This window comes from Perognathus longimembris, chromosome 6, assembly GCF_023159225.1.
Source record: "Perognathus longimembris pacificus isolate PPM17 chromosome 6, ASM2315922v1, whole genome shotgun sequence".
Classification (NCBI taxonomy): Eukaryota; Metazoa; Chordata; class Mammalia; order Rodentia; family Heteromyidae; genus Perognathus; species Perognathus longimembris.
In genome coordinates, this window is record NC_063166.1 from 53,349,248 (window position 1) to 53,371,156 (window position 21,909).

The 21,909-nt window shown below is 41.1% G+C and overlaps 1 protein-coding gene and 1 non-coding gene across 3 annotated transcripts; both read left to right on the forward strand.

Annotated features, from left to right (window-relative positions):
- On the forward strand, positions 1 to 21,542 carry Snx5 (sorting nexin 5). Of its 2 annotated transcripts, XM_048348749.1 has the most exons (14): positions 1 to 130; positions 387 to 470; positions 9,455 to 9,559; positions 10,177 to 10,287; positions 11,846 to 11,967; positions 12,878 to 13,001; positions 14,195 to 14,290; positions 15,671 to 15,776; positions 15,861 to 15,936; positions 16,656 to 16,695; positions 16,775 to 16,861; positions 17,761 to 17,920; positions 19,761 to 19,846; positions 21,356 to 21,542. In XM_048348749.1, exons 2-14 carry the CDS (start codon positions 420 to 422, stop codon positions 21,404 to 21,406), a joined length of 1,215 nt encoding a protein of 404 aa, XP_048204706.1. In that variant the 5' UTR covers positions 1 to 130; positions 387 to 419; the 3' UTR covers positions 21,407 to 21,542. The 2 variants fall into 2 exon arrangements, with proteins under 2 accessions (XP_048204706.1, XP_048204705.1); XM_048348748.1 differs by lacking the exon at positions 1 to 130 and having other exon boundaries at positions 253 to 470.
- Positions 4,004 to 4,241, forward strand: LOC125354026. Its single transcript, XR_007211416.1, has one exon. It is a non-coding gene; the product is annotated as a small nucleolar RNA SNORD17 (small nucleolar RNA).
- Positions 21,543 to 21,909: the final 367 nt, after the last annotated feature.

Sequence of the window (21,909 nt, forward strand, 5' to 3'; positions counted from 1 at the left end):
ATTTCCTCCGTGCTAGCGAGCGCGTTCTTTTTCGGGGACGTTCCTCCGTGGCACACGTCCCTTGGCTCCGCTTCTCCGTGTCTCCGTTTCGGGTGTGCGGTCTGCGGTCTTCGGGTGGTGCGGAGCGAGGGTAGGCTCCGCATTGCTTCTTTGCCCGGCTCCAAGATGGACGGCAGCGGGGACGGGGGAGGCCGCTCTGGGGAAGCACGTGGCTTGCCGCTCGCCTGCTCCCGGGGCTGCTGGGATGGTGGCGGAGTCCCGAGGTCTCCTGGCTGCCGTCGGGCCGGGAGGCCAGCGGAGGCGGGGCTGGGGCCGCGGCCGCCCCTGAGAGGCACCCCGGCGGCGGCAGCAGCAGCGGCGGCCCAGCCTCTTCTTTCCTCGTACAGCCCAGGCGGCCCCAGCTCGAGGTCCGCGTCGCCATGGCCGCGGTTCCCGAGGTGCTGCAGCAGCAGGAGGAGGACCGCAGCAAGGTGAGGTCCTCCCTTCTTAGTGTCCGACCTCGTAGTACGGTGTGTTCTGCTCCCCCTCCTTCCCCTTTCCCGGGGGGTTCTACCTGCTCGTGGCCCACTGCAGTCCGGGAAGCACCTGGAAGGCCCCCGACGACCCCCTTGGCTCGTTCACCCTATAGAGAAGCTGGTCGGAGCGGCCTCGGTGAATCCCCGCTTCCCTCCGAGAGGCCAGACACGCGGGTCTGCAGTCTAGACACTGCCAGTAGTGGACTGATCCTTTGAGTTCACACAATATGTAAAGACTTAACATTGTCTCGGGTGAGTGGAAGGTGAACGTTAAAATCATTTTACATGCTGCTAATGGTATGGGTATGTTGCCTCCAAACCATCTCACCCCTTTTTGCCTGAATTGCTGGGGAAATTCCATCAGTATCTGTAGCGTGTCTTCCAAACTTCGTAGACGCTACATGGGAAATGTGTAATTTTAGTTGGTGCTTCAATACTTGAACTTTTGCTTAAAAGGTCGCGCGTTTCTTGATGTGCAAGAGATTTTAATGTAATAAACTGGATGTTATTGCCAATTAAACACTGACAAGCCTCCACTTTTAATGCTCCTTTAAATGTGAGTCCTAATTTGCATAACATACTGGTTATGGGTAGAATCGTCCACACCATTTTAAACGACGAAAACCTAAATCTACAAACACTACCAGGCAATCAAAAGAAACTAGGTATCACGTTACATAGCTGACCCTTTAGAAGTGTCTTTGAATGGAGAAATAATTTTTCTTCCAGTGAATTCTTGTGTACAAAACAACTGGATTGTTCCAACAAGGGTATCATTGTTAATGGTTATTGAAACAGCCTTGTACAAGGGAGGATCTTGATTGGGATGTTGTATTTCTTTGGAAGCTCTTAATGGAACATTCTAACCACAGCTGAGTCTTTAAGATGACTTCCTCGCTACCCTAGACCTTGAGCAAAATCTGAGGATTTTGAAAAGTATGAAATGCCACCTGGTTTTAGTGGGTAAAGGGGCTTTGTCCATGTCCATAGTGAAAAAAAGTGGCTTTGCTTTATTTTCCACCTGGTTCTTTTACAGAAGAGGTAAGTAAATTACTACTCCGACATGTGGCTTTTTCCTATGCTCCTTGCTGTTGGAGGATCAGGTCTAGATGCTTTTACATTGAACTGAAGGGAATTTGTGTGTGACTAGTGTAAAATGGTAACATGAATCAAAGTGTTGGGACAAACTTGCACTGAAATACTTTATTTTTAATCAGTGTTTAAATATTGTTTTTCCTGTGGTGGGAAGCCAACCATGGCTTTATTCCTGCTAGTCATGTGTTCTGCTCTATTACTGAGCTATGCTCTCAGTTCTTCACTCTCTTCTAATATAATGAATTGCATATTGGTATATTTAATGGGTTTCACTGTGTATGGCTCCTGAGAACCAGTTAACCAAATGAGTTCATTTGGCCTCAACTTTACGGTAGCTAAGAAAAGAGTACTGTGGACTAGATGAAAGTTCTCAGATGTCTCAGATTTTTAGCTGGTGTGGTGGGGAAATGGAGGTTATTCAGAACACACTCTAGGGGTAGGTTATCCTTGTCTCCAGTCATTTAGCAAGTTGCAGATTTGTCAAGTCATTCCATTTACTAAAAGTCATTGGCTGGGTATTTACATGTCTATTGTACATTCAGTGTATCTTTGTATAATCTTTTGGTAAGAATTGTACCTATTAGTTTAACTTAGGGCAAATGAAGTATAATGAAAGTAGTGTTTATGTCTTGAGTTCTAATGCCTCCTGGGAGTTTCCCTGGGATCTGAAGAACTTTAGATTTCTTTGTGATTGTGAACAGACTGAAGTAAGTTGAAAACAAAAAAATGAAAAGCTCTTGTCAGTGTGTTAGCATAAACTTGCAATCTGCATACTCAGGAGGATATCAGGTTCCAGGCCAGCCTGGACTACATACTAGTCTCTTGAAAGAAAGGGAACTTTTAGTAGTAAGTGCTTTTCTCTGGCAGTTGCATGTGCTAGATAACTGCTTAGCCTGGTGCCTTTTTTTTTTTTTCCAGTCCTGGGGCTTGGGACTTAGGGCCTGAGCACTGTCCCTGGCTTCTTTCATTTTTTTGTTTTGTTTTGCTCAAGTTTAGCACTCTTGAGCCATAGGGCCACTTCTAGCCTTTTCTGTTGATGTGGTGCTGAGGAATGGAACCCAGGGCTCCATACATGCTAGGTAAGCATTCTACCGCAAAGCCACATTCCCAACCCTGCCTGGTGTCATTTTTAATTAGAGAAACAGCTAGCAAAAAAATAATTGACCATGACTTTTGTTAGATATAGATCCAGTTATTTATGGAAGCTGTCACTAGTGGCAGTTTACTCCACTGACCACTCTGTTAGTACAGGGACAGTCCTGAACTTTGACGAATACCATAGCAAAGTCACATTTCCCTTTTTGTTTCTAAACTGAATTTTTTTCTACAAGACTTTAAGTCCAGGAAGTATGGCTTATCAGAGCTGCCCACGCCTTAGTTCTGGACCAGTAACTTGCACACTGTGTCTTTAGGTGTCCCAATTATGAACATACTACTTGAGCAAGTCATAATGTACCTACATGTTTATGGTTTCAGGAAGAAATTGCCAAGAGGCTATTGGACCCAGTCAAATCACCCGTCTGAGAATCGAGTTAAGCTAACTTACATGATTTGGGTAGAGTCAGTCAACTTGTGTACCCGAAGTCTGTTTGCCCCCAGTTGTTTTCTCAGATCTATGATTAGTAAATTGTACAGCTTTCTGGAAGTAAATTGGAGATAAGAGTCTCATGGCTTTGAACCTCAGTCTTTTAGCTCTCAGCCTCCTGAATAGCATTACATGCAAGAGTCACCAAAGTTCTTGCCTTTTCTGTTAAGTCCTAATTGGACTAACACTAGAAGCTTTCAGATTTTCCTTGTGGGTGGTAGGGCTTGAAGTCAGTGGGGCTCTTTGAATTCTGGGCCTGGGTGCTGTCCCTGAACTTTTGCTCAAGGCTTTTGCTCTACCACTTTGAGCCACAGTGCCACTTCCAGTTTTCTGGTAGTTAATTGGAGATAAGTGTCTCATGGACTTCCCTGCCTGGGCTGGCTTTGAGTCATGATCTGGATGGCTAGGAATAAAGAAAGGAATGTGCCACCAGCGCTGGGCTCTCATGTGGCAATCTTAAATCCTGTTTTTTTTTTTTTGGCCAGTCCTGGGCTGTGAACTCAGGGCCTGAGCACTGTCCCTGGCTTTTTTTTTTGCTCAAGGCTAGCACTCTGCCACTTGAGCCACAGTGCCACTTCTGGCCATTTTCTGTATATGTGGTGCTGAGGAATCGAACCCAGGGCCTCATGTATACGAGGCAAGCACTCTTGCCACTAGGCCATATTCCCAGCCCCCTCTTTTACAAAATAGTCAACAATAACGAATTTGGTTTCTTGACATAGAATTAGTTACTTAAGGCAGTATATGAACGTAACTGCTTTCTGGTGCCATGTTGAGAGATTTGGCTAGTGTATGGGCTTGCGGCCTTGTGACATGATGATTCAGTTTATCCATTCGCTGAGTGCGCTGCACTGACCATCTTTCCAGGCCTCAGTTCCTGTTCTAGGAACTTGGGGTTGTGTAGCTTCCAAATGCCCTGCAGCCTGCAGTGTTCTATTGTGGACTGCTTGTGTGTTGGTAGACTACTGGGAGGAATGGTTGGTGCCAGCAGGGATGGGTCCCACTGGGTCCTATCTCACTAAGATGAGTGGTAGAAATCTGATCACGGCCTGCAGCCCATCTAATTTTTAACCTTGTACCTAAGTAATTTAACTCTTTTTTTTTTTTTTCGTTCAGCCTTGGTTGCTTTTAGCTTTTTGGGCCAAGGCTAGTGTTCTATCTCATAGCCACAGCTGTACTTCCTGCTTTTTGGCAGCTAATCGGAGGCAAGATGGACTTGCCTGCCCAGGCTGGCTTCGAACTGTGCTCCTCAAATCTTAGTCTCCTGAGTAGCTAGGACTAATCTGAAGTCTTCTGTAAGTTTGTAGTTGTGTTGTTTGTGAGGACAAAGTTATGATTTCAGGCCTTATAAAGAACCAGTGGGAGGGAATGATGAGGGTAAGTCACTTACTTGTAATGGCAATTACTATAGTATTTACTAAGTGATTTAGTTGTTTTTCATGAGCCAGTGTTGGGATAGGAGAAAACAATTCAGATTATCTTGAGACATTTTAGTCCTTTAAACCAAGAGAATGTGTTAGCATCACAGCATTTCCTTGTTAGTTGAAACAAATGTTTCATAAGCACGTATGTGCATCTTTCTTTTTCGCAGAAGTTAATGCAAATTTTTTGTACATCCTTTTTTCCACCCTTGTGCTGGTCTGTTGAACTCAGGGCCTAGGCGCTGCTCTCTAACAAAGTTAGCACTCTACCACTTGAGCCACACAGCCCCACTTCTGGATTTTGGGTGGTTAATTGAAGAATTTCATAGACTTCTACCAGGCTGGCTTTGAGTCTCAATCCTTAGCTCTCATCCTACTAGAGTTGCTAGGATTAGAGGTGTTGAGCCATGGGTGACTGGCCACATAGGTAGTAGGTCCCTTTGCCATCTGTGATCAGTAAACTTTTTTTTTTTGGCCAGTCCTGGGTTTTGGACTCAGTGTCTGAGCACTGTCCCTGGGGCTTCTTTTCTACCTCTTGAGCCACAGTGTCATTTCTGGCTTTTTTCTGATTATGTGGTGCTAAGGAATCAAACCCAGGGCTTCCTGCATGCTAGGCAAGCACTCTGCCACTAAGCCACATTCCCAGTCCCAGTACACTTTTTGAGGAGCGAGCATGTTGCTGATATTGTCTTACTCCCAAATGAGTCATAATGAGTATCTTGAAAGACTGGTGATTAACACCTGAGTGTCCTTCAGGATTGTTCTGCAAGTGTTCAGGGTACAACTGGGAGACAAGAGAATAGAAGATTCTTAGCCAGGAAGTGCATTGGTGGTCTTGCCAAAAATATTCAGATGTCTTTGAGCTAGCCTTGCTATGTAGCCCATTCTGCCCTCAAATTCTTTTTTTTTTTTTTTTTCTCTCCCAGTCCTGGGGCTTGAACTCGGGCCTGAGCACTGTCCCTGGCTTCTTTTTGCTCAAGACTAGCACTCTGCCAACTTAAGCCACAGTGCCACTTCTGGCCTTTTCTATATATGTGGTGCTGAGGAATGGAACCTAAGATTTCATGTATATGAGGCAAGCACTCTTGCCACTAGACCATATTCCCAGCTCTCTGCCCTCAAATTCTTGATCCTCTTGCCTCAGGTAGCTGAGATTTTTAACAGCCCACTCTTTCTTGAAAACAGTTAAAACTGCTTCCATATGCCACAATGCTTCATCCCTTATCTTTCTAGGAGGATAATTAGGCTCCTAATTTTAAGTATTGACACGGGTAGGGAAGTACATTGGCAGCTGAGATTATCTGAAATGGGCATATGATGAAACAATTTTTAGAGAAATCTGAGTCATCTTTAAGACTTAAGACTTTTATTGCTTAGGAATAAGCTGTGTGTGTGTGTGTGTGTGTGTGTGTGTGTGTGTGTGTGTGTATGTATGTATACATGTCCTAGGGCTTGAACTCAGGGCCTGGGTACACTCAGCTTTTGTGCTCTTAAGATTAGCACTCAGCCACCCGAGCCACAGCTCTACCACCTTTTTGGCTATTAATTGGAGATTAGTCTGGATTTAGCTGCCTGGGCTGGCATTGAATCAAGATCCTCAGATCTCAGCCTCCTGGGTAGCTAAGATTCATGAGCCATAGGCACCCAGCTAGGAGTGGGCTAGGAGTCTGATTCTCTCAAACTGACTAATGAAAAACCTGTAGTTTTTCACTGAAGGTCTGCTTTGCCTGCCTTTTCCTAGTGATATGTAAATGACCATTCAGGCAGGGTAAGATTACCACTATTGCCCTTAGGTCTGGTTTTTTACGCAAGTACTGTGGCATGTGATAGCAGGGGATTGTTTTGTTGACTAAACATAAAGAATGCGCTAACTTTTCATTGTGCTTGGTGTTTCCAGAATGGGGACACAAATGCTGACTTGGAAAATTTTGCAGTTCTTTTTACTGGTAGTGTCACCTTTATCTGAAGGGTTTCTGTGCTACAGCGATAAAGCCCATTTGGTGATTGGCCATGGAATGGGAGATTAGATTTTCAGGGGTTTTTTGGGGGGTGGAGGTGGGTGGTGTTGGGCTTGAACTTAGGGCCTGGGCGCTGTCCCTGAGCCTCTTTCTGCTCAAGGCTAGCATTTTACCACTGGAGCCACAGCACCACTTCTGGCCTTTTCTGGTAGTTTATTGGAGATAAGTCCCAAGGACCCGCCTGCCCAGGCTGGCTTGAAACCTAGAGTCTCCTGAGTAGCTAGGCTTACAGACAGCCACCTGGGCCTGGAGTATACTCCGTGTTGTCTGACCTCAACTGAATAGGAAGAGTGGCTACTTTTCCTTAGTCAGCGATCAAACATTGAGATTTATTTGTTAGTATTTTTGAAAGCAGTATTTAACCAACAAAAGCTTATTCTATCAGAAGGAAGGAAGCTTTTTTTTGGCAGAAATTTACCACAACTGGAGTTACGTTGTGATTAGAATGTAGTCTCTGACCTTGTGATATTTCATGCCAGTTATCAAGAATATATTTTGAAGAAAAATACTTTGGTCAAGAAGTTGAGATTGTTAATTGTGCTGTGATCTTAGCTAGTAGTTGCTGTTGAAATCAAGTTCTGTCCATAGCTGTTTTTGAGGCAGTCTAATTGTATAGGTCAGTGTAACCTCCAATTTATTTGGTTCTGCTTCAGCATTTCAAATGGTGTAATTCTAGCTATATTCCACTACTGTTGTTTTTTTTTTTTAATTACTAGAACTTGAATTCAGGGCCTGGATACTGCCACTGAGCTTCTTTTGCTCAACACTAGCACTCTACCACTGAGCCACGGCGCCACTTCCGGCCTTTTCTGTTTATGTGGTACCCAGGGCTTCATGCATGCTGCTTGGTCAAGCATTCTACCACTAAGCCACATTCCCAGTCCTGTTCAGGGCTTACTGACAGAACTTTGAGCTTCTTGGAGGAAAGCCATAACTATGGTTGTGTCTGTGGCTTTGACTTTTTTTTTTCCTTTGTTATATTTGTTTTTCCTGATTAGAGATAAGAGTCTGCTGGGCTGCCAGGGCTTGATTCATGTTGCTTGGTCAAGCACTCTACCACTAAGCCACATTCCCAGTCCTGTTCAGGGCTTACTGACAGAACTTCGAGCTTCTTGGAGGAAAGCCATAACTATGGTTGTGTCTGTGGCTTTGACTTTTTTTTTTCTTTGTCATGTTTGTTTTTCCTGATTAAAGAGTCTGCTGGGCTGGCTTCAAAGATCCTCAGATCTCAGCATCCTAAGTAGGTAGAATCCAGACTTTAGAAAATTCAACTTTTAGAAGGTACTTTGTATTTACTCTTTATAGCTGATTGGGCCAGATATTTTCCTTAGAAGTTAAAGTATAGCTTGGTGCATTGGTTCATGCCTGTAATCCTAGCTAATCTTAGTCACTCCAGAGGTTGGGATCTGAGTATCTTGGTTCAAAGCCTGCATGGGAGATTCTAATCTCCAATTAACCACCAGAAAACTGGAGGTGGTGGTGCTGCTGTGACTCAGTGGTAGAGCGCTACAGGTGAGCTGAAGACCTCAGGGACAATGCCTAGACCAAGCCCCAAGACCAGCAAGAAAAAGAAGTTACTGTTCTTGATCTTGAGTATTTATATCTCCTTAGCTCCAGTTTTCTGTGGGGCCTTCTGTTTTAAGTAGTCTAGAGAGTTGGTGGTTTTTTTTTTCTATTTTGGTTATAGTTAGAACAAAAGGAATGGGGAAATGAGAATTTCACCTCTGATTACTTGCTTTAAGGATTTAAACATTTGCATTGCTTCTAAATTCAGTTACAATAGCATTCTTCCTGAGTGCATACTTTTTATTGCTTTTATTATCTCTACTCTCTGTTAACTATTAGTGCAAGTTTCTTAATTTTTTTTTTTTTTTTTTTTTGGCCAGTCCTGGGCCTTGGACTCAGGGCCTGAGCACCGTCCCTGGCTTCTTCCCGCTCAAGGCTAGCACTCTGCCACTTGAGCCACAGCGCCGCTTCTGGCCGTTTTCTGTATATGTGGTGCTGGGGAATCGAACCTAGGGCCTCGTGTATCCGAGGCAGGCACTCTTGCCACTAGGCTATATCCCCAGCCCCTTAAATTTTTATTATTATTATTATTATTTTTGCCAGTCCTGGGCCTTGGACTCAGGGCCTGAGCACTGTCCCTGGCTTCTTTTTGCTCAAGGCTAGCACTCTGCCACTTGAGTCACAGCGCCACTTCTGGCCATTTTCTGTATATGTGGTGCTGGGGAATCGAACCCAGGGCCTCATGTATACGAGGCAAGCTCTCTTGCCACTAGGCCATATCCCCAGCCCCAGGGCTTCATGTATACGAGGCAAAACTAACTTTAGTTGCTTCCAAGTTTGACAACTTTTGTATCTAGAAAGGTCGTTCATATGTAGTTCTGCTTTGTGTTTTTTTTTTCCTTTCTTGGCACTGTTTGGAACTCAGGGTCTTAGGCTGGTTTAGCTCATTGCTGGGCTATCATTATCACAGGGGCCATGCTTCCCTCCAGCCCTGTTTTTTTGCTGGTTACTTTGGAGATTGATTCTTACAGACTTCTTCTGGACTGGCTTCAAACTGATCTTCTAGGTTCCAGTTTCCTGAACATGATGGTAGCTGAGCCACCACCTCTTGACTTCTTTGTTTTAATTTTTTCTAATTCACCCTTCCTGTCTAGATTTCCTCAGTTGCTTGCCACAATCTCTGAATATAAATGCTCCACTTGTACATACTCCCAACTCCTACTATGTGACTTTTTTATTTCTTTTTAATAGTTCTTCCTATTTTGGGGCAGGTACTTTTAGGGTTGAGACTAATAATAAAATAATGTTTTTCAGCTGAGATCTGTATCTGTGGACCTGAACATTGATCCCTCACTTCAGATCGACATACCTGATGCACTCAGTGAGAGAGATAAGGTCAAATTTACAGTGCACACTAAGGTAAGCCTACTAGATGAAATGGAGCCCTAGTGTCCTATCTACACAGTGCAAATCTTCTGCCTTTGTTTTAAATTTGTACCAAGAGGTCACTGTTAAGATATTTTGTTATGTATTTACTAAGTTAGAAGCAAATTTTCTTGGTACCTTAGCCTGATCTGTAATAATACTTGAGTTTATTTAGGGGTGAGCATGAAGACAGGCTGCACAATTTCTGCTTCCTGACCTGATCAAAGTAGATGAAATTAATTCATTGGAGTGAAAATGAAGTTAAGGACTGTTTCCATGGCAGTAGTGAACTGTCCTAAGACTTGGGAGTAGGTTCATTCTTTGACAAATAGAACTATAGTTAACTTTTATCAAATTCTACTTTTACTAGTAGATTCTTATGTTTATGACCAGCTTTAGGTCATAGGTAGGGAATTGTGAAAACATTTCCTTACAGGTTATATTGAGTCTTAGCTATAGTTTCCTTGGTGGTGATGGGAGATCATGTGTTGCAGCTTTGTTTATTGTATCTTAGTGTGATGTTGTATTATGCAGAATTTTCCCATGGTACAGTCCAGGAAACTCAAACTACTTAATCAGGTGATGTTACCACTTCTTTCTTTTTTTTATAGACCACACTGCCTGTGTTTCAGAGCCCAGAGTTTTCTGTTACAAGGCAACATGAAGACTTTGTGTGGTTACATGACACACTTACTGAAACAACAGACTATGCTGGGCTTATTGTGAGTGCATTTTAGAAAATCAAGTAATCTATTTTCTTTCTTGCTATTTACTATGCTTGAGGGGGACTTCATTCACTTTTTATAATGGGTTTTGCAAAGTAATTCATGTACTTACTAGAGTCATTCTTTTATGAATGCTGAGACTGTGATTAATCGTATTAGGCTTTGAGGGTAAACAGTTTTAATATTCAAATTTTAATTACCTTAGATTCTATTTTTCTATGGTATCTTCCAGCATCATTAGAATTGATATATAAGGGGACTTTGTTATTTATAGTCTGCGGCAAAATTTATCAGTGCTTAAAGAGTAATGGAGGAGGATGAGTATCAGCACTTTTTTTTTTTTTTTTTGCCAGTCCTGGGCTTGGACTCAGGGCCTGAGCACTGTCCCTGGCTTCATTTTCTCAAGGCTAATACTCTGCCACTTGAGCCACAGTGCCATTTCTGGCCGTTTTCTGTGTATGTGGTGCTGGGGCATTGAACCCAGGACTTCATGTATACGAGGCAAGCATTCTTGCCACTATGCCATATTCCCAGCCCGGCACTTTTTTTTTTTTTTTGCCAGTCCTGGGACTTGAATTCAGGGCCTGGGCACTGTTCCTGAGCTTCTTTTGCTCAAGACTAGCACTCTACTCCGGCGACACTTCAGCTTTTTTTATCTGGTACTGAGGAATCAAACCCGGGGCTTCATGCATGCTAGGCAAGCACTCTACCCCTGAGCCACATTCCCAGCCTGGGGGATCAGCACTTAACATGAGTTAACTTAGCTGATTTTAAGTGAAAATTAAATGTCTTAATTCTTACTTGCCAAGTAGTGGGGAGACTGTTGTTTTTGTGTTGGTCCTGGGTTTGAGCCCTCAGGGCCTCTGGCTCTCAACTTTTTCTCTTTTGCTCAAGGCTGGCTTTCTACCACTTGAGCTACATGTTCATTTCTAGCTTCTTGATGGTTGTAGGTAGAGGAATCCCGATCCTCGTATTTCAGCTAACTGAGCAACAAGCTTGAAAAATATTTAATAATTGAACAAAGTCAGTAATTGAGTTTGTATTAGTCCTGGGATTTAACTCAGCCTTGGTGCTATCCCAGAACTTTTTTGTTCAAGGCTAGTGCTCTCTACTCGACCACTTCTGTCTAGTTTTTTTGGTGGTTAATTGGAAATAAAAGACTCATAGATTTTCCTGCTCTAACTTGCTTCAAACCTCCATCCTCCAGAGGCTAAGAATTACTGGTGTGAGCCACAACACCCATCCCATCTGTGTTAGTATTTGTGTGTGTGGTACTGGGGCTTAAACAGGGCCTTGTGCTCACAAACACTAGGCAAAGTGCTTTACCATTGAGATACATCCAGCCAAAAAATGTGAATCTTTAGATTATCCGTTGGGATTAGAAAAATTTTTTTCGACTGATCAGAAAGAAAATAACAGAACAGTTCAGTGAAGTGACAGTTGACTGAGCTAACTCCACTATGGTGGCCATCTGCACTAGCAAAAGCTGGATGTTTGACCAGTTAGCATATTATCACTGGGACAAGATGCTCACAAGTTATTGCATGTGTTGCAGATTCCTCCTGCTCCTACAAAACCAGACTTTGATGGCCCTCGAGAGAAAATGCAGAAATTGGGAGAAGGGGAAGGGTCTATGACCAAAGAAGAATTTGCCAAGATGAAGCAAGAGCTAGAAGCGTGAGTGGATTTTCTTTGCCTTTATTGTTTGGCAACTAGAAAGATGTACTGTGAGTATGAATAAATGGGAAAATCTGACAACTTTTTTTAAAAGTAGAAAATGTAGAATGTAGAAAATATCAGACTGGTTTTTTATACTTCAGATAATCTTTTTGTCTTTATATGCCACACTTTGCTTCCTTGCTAACAGCTGGCACTCTACAACTTTATTTAGCCACTGCTTCACTTTGCTTTTGGGTGGTTAATTGGGGATGAGAGAGTTTGATGGATTTTTCCCCCCAACGCTGGCGTTGAACCATGGTCTTTCATATCTGCCAGGATCCTGAGTAGCTATGTTTGCAGGCATGGTCCACTGGTACCTGGTGGATGCTTAGCTCAAATGGACCTCTTATGTTCCACTATCAATCTTTTGGAATTAAGGTGCCTATTTGAGCAGCTGTGTTTCCTAGGGGAAGTACTCACACTAAGTGTCTACACACATTGCTTGTCTGGACCAGCTTATGGGTAAACCAACAAGCAGCCTTTCCTATTAGGAAGCTTAATGGCCTTTTTGCCTACAATTGTATAAATCTACTTTATAACACTTGTGAATTCCCAAACCTTATGCACCAGCTGTATGTATGCATTATAACAAGCAAAAGTGCTGTAGCCAATAGAGTTAACAGCAGGGATGGCATGTAGGTTTAGGCTCTGGCTTGATGGAGCTGATGTAATAACATTATTATCACTTTCTTCATTGATTCCAAAATGGTAGCTGTCTTATTTAATGAGATACCAAGTTAAACCTAAATGTTTATTTTGGTCCAATTATAGTATTTATTTGACTTAGTGGCATGATAACCAGGAGAGGAGTAAGTGGTATTGCTCAGGTAGAGGAGTAATTGAGTTTTGTGTGTTTGTGTCTTTTCAGTGAGTATCTAGCTGTCTTTAAGAAGACTGTGTCCTCCCATGAAGTCTTTCTTCAGCGGCTTTCATCTCATCCTGTTCTCAGTAAAGATAGAAACTTTCATGTTTTCCTGGAATATGATCAGGATGTAAGGCAATTTTATTTCCTTTTCATGGACAGATTGAAATGTATCACTCAACTGTACTTTCAAATTTACTTTATTTTTTCAGGGAAAAAATCATCCTTAGAAGTTTAGGATTTCTTAAGAATATAGAAATGGAGGAGAAAACTAGAAGAGAGTGAGGGAAGAGATAACATTGTCCAAAAAGAAATGTACCTGACTTATGTAACTGTAACCCCTCTCTCTGTACATTGCCTTTATAATAATAATTTGAAAAAAGAACAAACATTTTTCAGTGTTTTTCTATAGATCCATTATAAAAATGTCATTCCTCCTTCCAAACACTAGTGTTTTTCCTTTAGGTTTGGTATTGTTAGAATCTTCTCTCTCCCCATACCTTTTTTGAAATGATACTTATTTATCTTTTTACTATTCAACAAATCAGTTTATGAACATAATACATCTTAACATAATATCCCCCCTTTTACCATTCTTACCCATTCCTTTCAACTCCTGATATTTCTGCCCTTTTTTTTGTTGTTGTTCTGTCGTGGGGCTTGAACTTAGCCTAGGCGCTGTCCCTGAGCTTTTGCACAAGGCTAGCACTCTACTCCTTAAAGCCTTTGAGTGGTTAATTGGAGGTAATAGTGGTATCTTTTCTGCACAGACTGCAATCCTCTGATCTCAGCCTCCCTGTGTAACTAAGATTACAGATGTGAGCCACTGGTGCCCAGTGTTTTTGTTTTGACATACTGGCCTGCAATTTGCTATATTGCCTGGGCTGGCCTTAACATTAATGATTCTGTCTAAGCCTTCCGAGAGCTGATATTAAAGACAGGCACAACCAACCACAACTGGCTGCTTATTTTTACATTGTGTTTCCTCCTTTTCGTAATATTTGTAAGACAAGCCTTAACCTAGAAAGTTTTTCAGTGTCTTTGAACCATTATGCCTTAAAAAAATGTGAACAAAACAGTGATTCTACTAAAGATTGAAAAAGCCTCTAAAGGACTTCTTATCTATAGTTATTAAGAATACTTCATAGGTTAGTCATTTAGAATGAGGTAGATCATGCTTATGAATACTTAAAAGATATTTTAGATTTTGTAGTTATGTGTATGCCTATACTAGTAGTAAAAAGCATTACTTGCAATTAGAAACCAGTATCCTAGGGAGCATGCAATAACCCTCCCTTTTTTGTTTGGAATTTGATTTTCTAGCTAAGTGTTAGGCGGAAAAATACCAAAGAGATGTTCGGTGGCTTTTTTAAAAGCGTTGTGAAAAGTGCTGATGAAGTCCTTTTTTCTGGAGTTAAGGTAAGGAGTTGGCTCCGAGAAAATTCACTTTGTATGCATGTGTGCCCATGTGTTGTACGTTGTGATGTTTATCCTTGGCCAATGCTGCCTGCCAGATGTGTCTCATTCTAAAGTCAGTCACTTTATTTGTTTATTAGTTTTGTGCTAGCCCTGGAGCTCAAATTAATTAGGCCTAGGGTGATGCTGATGTGCTTACACTTTTGTGTTCAAAGCTAGGGTTCTACCATAAGAGTCTCAGAGACTCTCCTGCATGGGTTTGCTTTTTAAGCTTGCCCAGATCAGCTTATTTCATAGGTATGAGCCATTGGTATCTGGCAAAAATGAACCACTTTTTAAAAAATAAAATTTTTTGTTCCAGTCTTGGGGCTTCATGAATGAACTCAGGGCCTTTTTTTTTTTCATTTAGAAACAATAAATTTTTATTTTTGCCATGTTCTAATCCAAACCACAAAAACAATTTGAATGGAAATGTTAGTAAACTCTTTATTTTTTTAGTTACATTCCCCCCCCCCCCCCCCTTTATCCTTAGCTTCTTTTTCTCAAGGCTAGCACTCTACCACTTGAGCCACAGTGCCACTTCTGGCCTTTTTCGTTTGGTACTGAGGAACCCAGACCCCAGGGCTTCATGCATGCTAGGCAAGCACTCTACCACTAAGCCAAATTCCCAACCCCAACCCTTTTTTTAAAACTAACAACCCAGCAGTATATATATAGATCAAGTAGTCAATGAAGCAGTATCCCACTTGCCAGAATACTGTACTGGAAAATACAGGGTTTTATAAATTACCTTTTTCCCATTGTGCCAGGACTTGACCTTTGAGCGTTAATGCTCACTTGATAATAGCACTCTGCCACTTGAGCCATCCTGCAACCCAGTCTTTTGCTGATTATTTTAGAGATAGGAGGTTGTTTTTTTCTGCCCAGGCTGGCTTTGAACTTTCCTCTAGGTCTCATCTTCCCAAGTAGGTCGGATTTAAAGGTATGGGCTAATGGCTAAGGTTGTATTTGTGTTGGTTAATTTTTGTGTGTGTTATGTTATTCTTGGGCTTGAACGCAGCATCTGATCTCTGTCTTTAGGCTTTTTTGCTCAAGGCTCTATCATTTGAGCCACAGCTTTACTAGTGGCTTTTGGGTGAGGGGTAGTTATTTGGAGATGAGTCTCACGGGCTTTCCTACTCCAGCTGGCTTTGAACTACAATTCTCAGGCCTTATAGCCTCTTGAGCAGCTAGGATTAAGGGCATCTTTCTCCACTGCCTTTGTGTTGGTTTGTTTTATTTTTAAGCAGGGAGTCTGAGCATAGACTAACCTTGAATTTAGGATCGATCCTCAACTTCCCAAATGTTGGAATTTCTGCTTGTTTATTTTTTCCTTATTTTTAGGAGGTAGATGATTTCTTTGAGCAAGAAAAGAACTTCCTCATTAACTACTACAACAGAATCAAGGATTCCTGTGCTAAAGCAGACAAAATGACCAGATCGCATAAAAGTAAATATTTTCCACTTTCCATGTAGTAGACCTTTACTAATATGCTTGCTTTCTTGTGTTAAAAAGGCTGTGCTATTTCTCTAGATGTTGCTGATGACTATATCCACACTGCTGCCTGCTTGCATAGTCTGGCCTTAGAAGAGCCTACAGTCATCAAAAAGTAAGATTTTGTTAGAATAACATTTCTCCAATCTTCTAATGGAAGAGATTGACCAGTATAGTTAAAAGTAGCCCTCGAATACTGTCTGTGGCTTCGGTTCTGTACTGAAGTACAAGGTCAATAGTTATCATCTCCTAGCACTCTTTTTAAAACTTGTAAGGAAGTGAAGTATGTATAGTAGCTTTTAAGGTCTTCATTTCTGTTACATTTGAGGAAAATTTATCTTTGACAGTTGGCTCTTACCATTTTGTCAGGACTTTGTTTTTAAAGGGCAGGGTCTTGCTTTGTAGCCCAGACTTCTGATCACCATATACTGACCAGTGTGTTTATTGTGATTCTTCCATCCTGGGCATTTATGTATTTTCCCAAAAACTACCTCTGCAGATGGGTATACTACCTCTGACTTGAGGTTGAAAAGCTGGTTGATAGCAGAAGCAAGATAACATTTATTGATGTGACACCCATGGTGATGCTTGTATAACCTTGTTTAACATGGCTCATAACCTTGTTAATAAGAATCATCCTGATAAGGATGGTAGTAATGAGTGGGGCAATGTAAATATGCTCTATTTTATCTACTATTTACAAGAATTGAAATTAACATCTTGTTTGGTAATTAATCCTAAAGTGCCAAAGATAGACTTTCTTTGCCCATTCTTAAGTTCATTTCTGATAGGCAGTTTAAGATCTTTAAACTACAACATTCTGTATGTTTTCAGGTACCTGTTGAAGGTTGCTGAACTATTTGAAAAACTTAGGGTAAGAATTTTTGTTCTTCGTAATTTATCCTTGTAGATTTCTGAGTGAATGGATGGTGACCTTTACTTTTTTAAAATAGAAAGTAGAGGGACGAGTCTCATCAGATGAAGATTTAAAGCTGACAGAGCTCCTCCGGTACTACATGCTCAACATAGAGGCCGCAAAGGTAAGAGAGAGGTAGGGAATTGTTTAACCAACAAACATATCAGTGCTCAGCCATCATGCCATGAGCAAATTTTAATGCTAGAGATTTCCCCTTTTTGTTACAAAGGGAAGATATTTACCAGATCTGCTTGTGTTATGCCCTTTCTGTATGTAGCATTGTAATTAAAGTTTAAAATGTAAATAGTTAATTTGGGGATTATAAAATGAATATTTTATTCTTTGACTTGAGAAGGCTTTGTCCTTTTATCCTAGACATTTTTAGCATTCTTTAGACTTTATTTTCTGGCTTAAGAGCTAATTTAAATTTTTTACAGAAATTTTCTTTCACACAAAAGGTAAAACTACAAAAGCATATTATACTTTGCTGAGTTTCAACAGTAATTTTGTTTATCCTATGCAATTAAAAAAAATTGTATTACCTATTTTATATGGCCACATCATGGCCAGTTTTAGACATTTGTGGCAACTTGTGTTTTGCCATAAGATTGCAAACATCAGATTGGATCCCAGGGAAGGTTTTCAGAAGTGGATTGTGTGGGACAGGATCCTATGTTACTTTACATTCTTAAAGTAATGTTCAGTTATTGAGTCAATTAGAGAAATTTCCATGTTTTTACTCTTGTTTAGTTTTAACACCTGGTCCATAAATACAATCTAAGTGGACAGCCTGCTAATCTGTCTTAAAATTTTTTGTAGGACAGGGGGCTGAACCCAGAGCTCTGTGTATACTATGGCAAGTACTCTGAGCTACTTAATACCCTTCCTTTCTAGCACATAACATTTTTTTCCTTAGTTCATTAGCACTGGCTACTCAGGTTGTTTTCTAGATTGATTTACTTGTTTGCTGTTTGTTCTGCTTTCTAGAGATTTTTTATGTTGTACTGTTAATTTTCTTCTCAGGATCTCTTATATAGGCGCACCAAAGCCCTCATTGACTATGAAAACTCAAACAAAGCTTTGGACAAGGCCCGGTTAAAAAGCAAAGATGTCAAGTTGGCTGAGGCACATCAGCAGGAATGCTGCCAGAAATTTGAACAACTTTCTGAATCTGCAAAAGAAGGTTGAATATTTTTCTGCACTTAAATTTTGTTTTGAAATTACAAAGTAGGAAAGTTGTGAGATTTATCAAAGCAAACATTTAGAATGTTTGTCATTAGTAGAGTGCTTACCTGGGTTTTATGTTCAGCACTTTGTTCTCATCTACTTTATCACTTGTTTACTCACATTTATCCTGTGTGTTCATAAATCTGAGTTATTGGGGACAGGAGATAGGATTATATTATATCTATGGCATTTTCCCCCCCTTCAGTCTTAGGGCTTGAACTCAGAAGAACCTGAATGTGCTCCTTGAGCTTTTGTACACTACTACTTGAGTGACAGCTCCACTTCTGACTTTTCTGGTAGTTGAGTCTCACAGGTTTGTGCCCTGGCTGGTTTGAAAGTACCGTCCTCAGATCTCAGCTTCGAGTAGTTCAGATTACTGGTGTGAGTCACTGGTACCTAGTGACTTTATTTTTTACATGTGTGCAGCTTCTGGGGCTTCATTCAATTCTGGTCTTGGGTGTGGTCCATGGGATTTTCTGCTCAAGGATGTGCTCTACCATACTTGAGCCATAGCTTCACTTTGGCTTTTTGGTGGATGCTTAATTGGAGATAAAAGTCTCCTGGACTTTCTACTTTGGTTCTAGAATTGACCATTTCTTCAAGGAGTATGCCCCTTCCCCTTTTATTATTTTTTAGGTGAGACAGGGTGTTTGTATCCCAGGCTGGCTTGAACTTGTGACCTCCCATTGTAGACATATGCCACTGTCCCTTGCTTGTCCTGTATTTGTGGTGGGTGCAATAACAGTGCTGGATATCAAACCTAGTCTTTGTACATGTCAGGCAACTCATTACTATTGATTGAACTGCAGAATCTTCCTATAGATCAACTTTTGGAGATAGTATATATTGAGAATAAGGATTCAGACGTCCCTTTTTTAGATGTGGATTTTTTTTTTTAGCTTTTCGAGGGATTTCCTTTTTTTTTTTTTTTTTTTTTTTTTTTGCCAGTCCTGGGCCTTGGACTCAGGGCCTGAGCACTGTCCCTGGCTTCTTCCCGCTCAAGGCTAGCACTCTGCCACTTGAGCCACAGCGCCACCTCTGGCCGTTTTCTGTACATGTGGTGCTGGGGAATTGAACCCAGGGCCTCATGTATAGGAGGCAAGCGCTCTTGCCACTAGGCCATATCCCCAGCCTCCATTTTTCTTGTACCGATTTTCATTTCTTCAATATAAATGTGTATTCTCTGTATCGTTCATACTAGATACTTCTGTTTTAATAAAACATTCTTGCAGGTGTGATGTATATCTCCTTGTAGGCATTGTCGCCCATCCCTCCATCCTGGGGCTTGAATTTGGGCCTGGGCACAGTCCCTGAGCTTCTTTTGCTCACGGCAAATACTCCACAATGGTACTTCCAGCCTTTTCTGTTTATGTGGTACTGAGTAATCAAACCGAGGGGTTTATGCATGCTAGGTAAGCACTCTACCAGTAAGCCACATTCCCAGCCCTCCTTATAGTTTTTTTTTTCCTCCTTATAGTTTTAATTTGCATTCCATCAAGATTAGTGAATGCTAAATCTTTTTCACAAGATTGGTGGCATTATATGATCTAGAATTCCCTCTGTTCTGAAGCCATTGGTAATGTTTTGGCTTATCCTCTATTCCACTTTATCTTACACATAGCTTTAGTACCTTTATAAAAAGCAAGCACATCACTGTAACCATACCACATACAGTGTGTCCCACTGGTGACTCAAGAAAGCTCTGGGAGAGGATTTCTGAGGGTATTTTGAAGTTTCAGTGTATCTGAGGATAACTTTTCTTTAGTTTTGTAACCTATTTTTTTTTCTTACCATAGAACTAATAAATTTCAAGCGGAAGAGAGTAGCAGCATTTAGAAAGAATCTAATTGAAATGTCTGAACTGGAAATAAAGCACGCCAGAGTAAGTGTTAAAACTAAGCCAACTACTTTCTATGGAGCTTCTTTCTGAAGCAGAGATGGGGGTTTAATTTCCTGATTTGTTGTCCTAGTGTTAGGTAGATGAGATTTTCCATATTTGCCTTGTGGTTTGATCTGTTACAATTAGTGTATGGGAGCAGTCAGTGGCTAAGTTTTTTCCATGGTAAACCAAAAGGTCCATATTGCCTTGAAAAATAGAGCATTCTTGAAGTTACCCTGCTTCCTCCGCCCTCCCCATCCTCTATTGTGGTTTGCACTCAGGGCCTTGTAATTAGCTTTCTCTCAGCTCTACTCTGCCACTTAAGCCACACTTCCAGCCCTGCTATTTTAGAAGGCCGGTCTGGCTTTTTTAATGACTATCCTCTACATCTCACACTTCTGAATGACTAGGATTAGGAGCTGAAGCTTAGTTTCTCCTTCTTACAGGCAATTCTTTAAAGTTTAGCTTGCTCTAGTAACAGAGGAAAATCACATTTGAGGTGTGCCTAGGATATAAAGCAAGAGCTTGTGTCACATACCAGAAGTTATTCAGTATCTTGGGTATTCATGGTGACTGTGTGTATGCATGAGTGTGTACGTATGTATACATAGGCACATGTGTGCATTACCAGTACATGCTTTTGCTTGGCTTTTGGGGGAGCTGACTTTGAACCTCTACCTTCAGTAGTTTGCAAATTTCCTTTTGTTATAAAATATGGAAATTTATTTGGTATGGGTGTATGTAAATATGGGTTACTAAAAGAATTCTAGGTACTTACGCTTAGAATACTTGCGTAGGTTCATAATTCATAGCCATAAAATACTGGACATTTTAAGTTTTCTGTATGTGTTTACTTTGTTTTGTTTCGTTTTTTTTTTGCCAGTCCTGGGGTGTGGACTCAAGGCCTGAGCACTATCCCTGGCTTCTTTTTGCTCAAGGCTAGTACTCCACCTCTTGAGTCACCGCTCCACTTCCAGCTTTTTTCTATATATGTTGTGCTGAGGAATAGAACCCAGGGCTTCATGTATACAAGGCGAGCACTTTACCACTAGGCCATATTCTCAGCCCCTATATGTGTTTACTTTGTATAGAGCATTAAAAGAAATCTTGTAATTTTTTTTTAATCTCACCCATAACTGAACTGCCAGCAGCTCTTGGTCTTTCATAGGCCTTCTGCTTTATACCAAGCAAGGCCTTGGAGAAGTGGCATGATTGTACTGGGCTAGAGGTGCTGGAACAGTGCCCACTCTCAGGCAGCAAGTCCCATTCCAACCCCTCTGAGGAACTCTGGTTGAACTGGAAATGGAAAGGGATGGGTAGTTAAAATTTAATTGGGATTTAGTCAATGGGTGTCCCAACCTACTTTAGATTTCATGTCTTACGAGAAAAACTGTGTCAGAGTGGGTTTGTGTTTCATTCTTGAGTATTGAGATTCTAGAGCAGGTTGATTTACCTTAACTTTGATATTTGGTTTATTTGTTGATTTATTTATTGATTTTCTTCCCCCCTCAGAACAATGTCTCCCTCCTGCAGAGCTGCATTGACTTATTCAAGAACAACTGATCTGCCTTGCTCTTAAGGAAGGAAACAAATGTGAAAGCCAGCATCACTTGCACTTAAATCATTACCACAGAAGATAAATAGCTCTGATTTTAGTTTAAAATTGTGAATAAATAATTTTGATTTCTAAAAATCTTAACACTTAACCATGTTGGTTTAAACATATATTCATTGCATGCTACTTAGATTGAATATAACTAATCTTTCCCTCTTGCATTTGATACCTCAAAGTGGGTAGAATCTGAATACTGGATTCTCCTGCTGTCATCCTCAGTTGTTGAGAAAAGGTGTAGGAGACATGTGCCTTCTGAAAACAAGTAGAAGCAAATCATGTGGCCCATGTCTATCTCACCAGTCCTGCCCTTACAGACATTCCAATTTTTCATTTGGCATTTGCTCCCTGTTAACATCATGGTTCTTTAAGTTACTGAAGCAAGGGCAAGTTCTTGTTGTCTTCATACACCCTTTGAAGCTCCATTTTTGAAGTTGGGTCATTAACATAAATG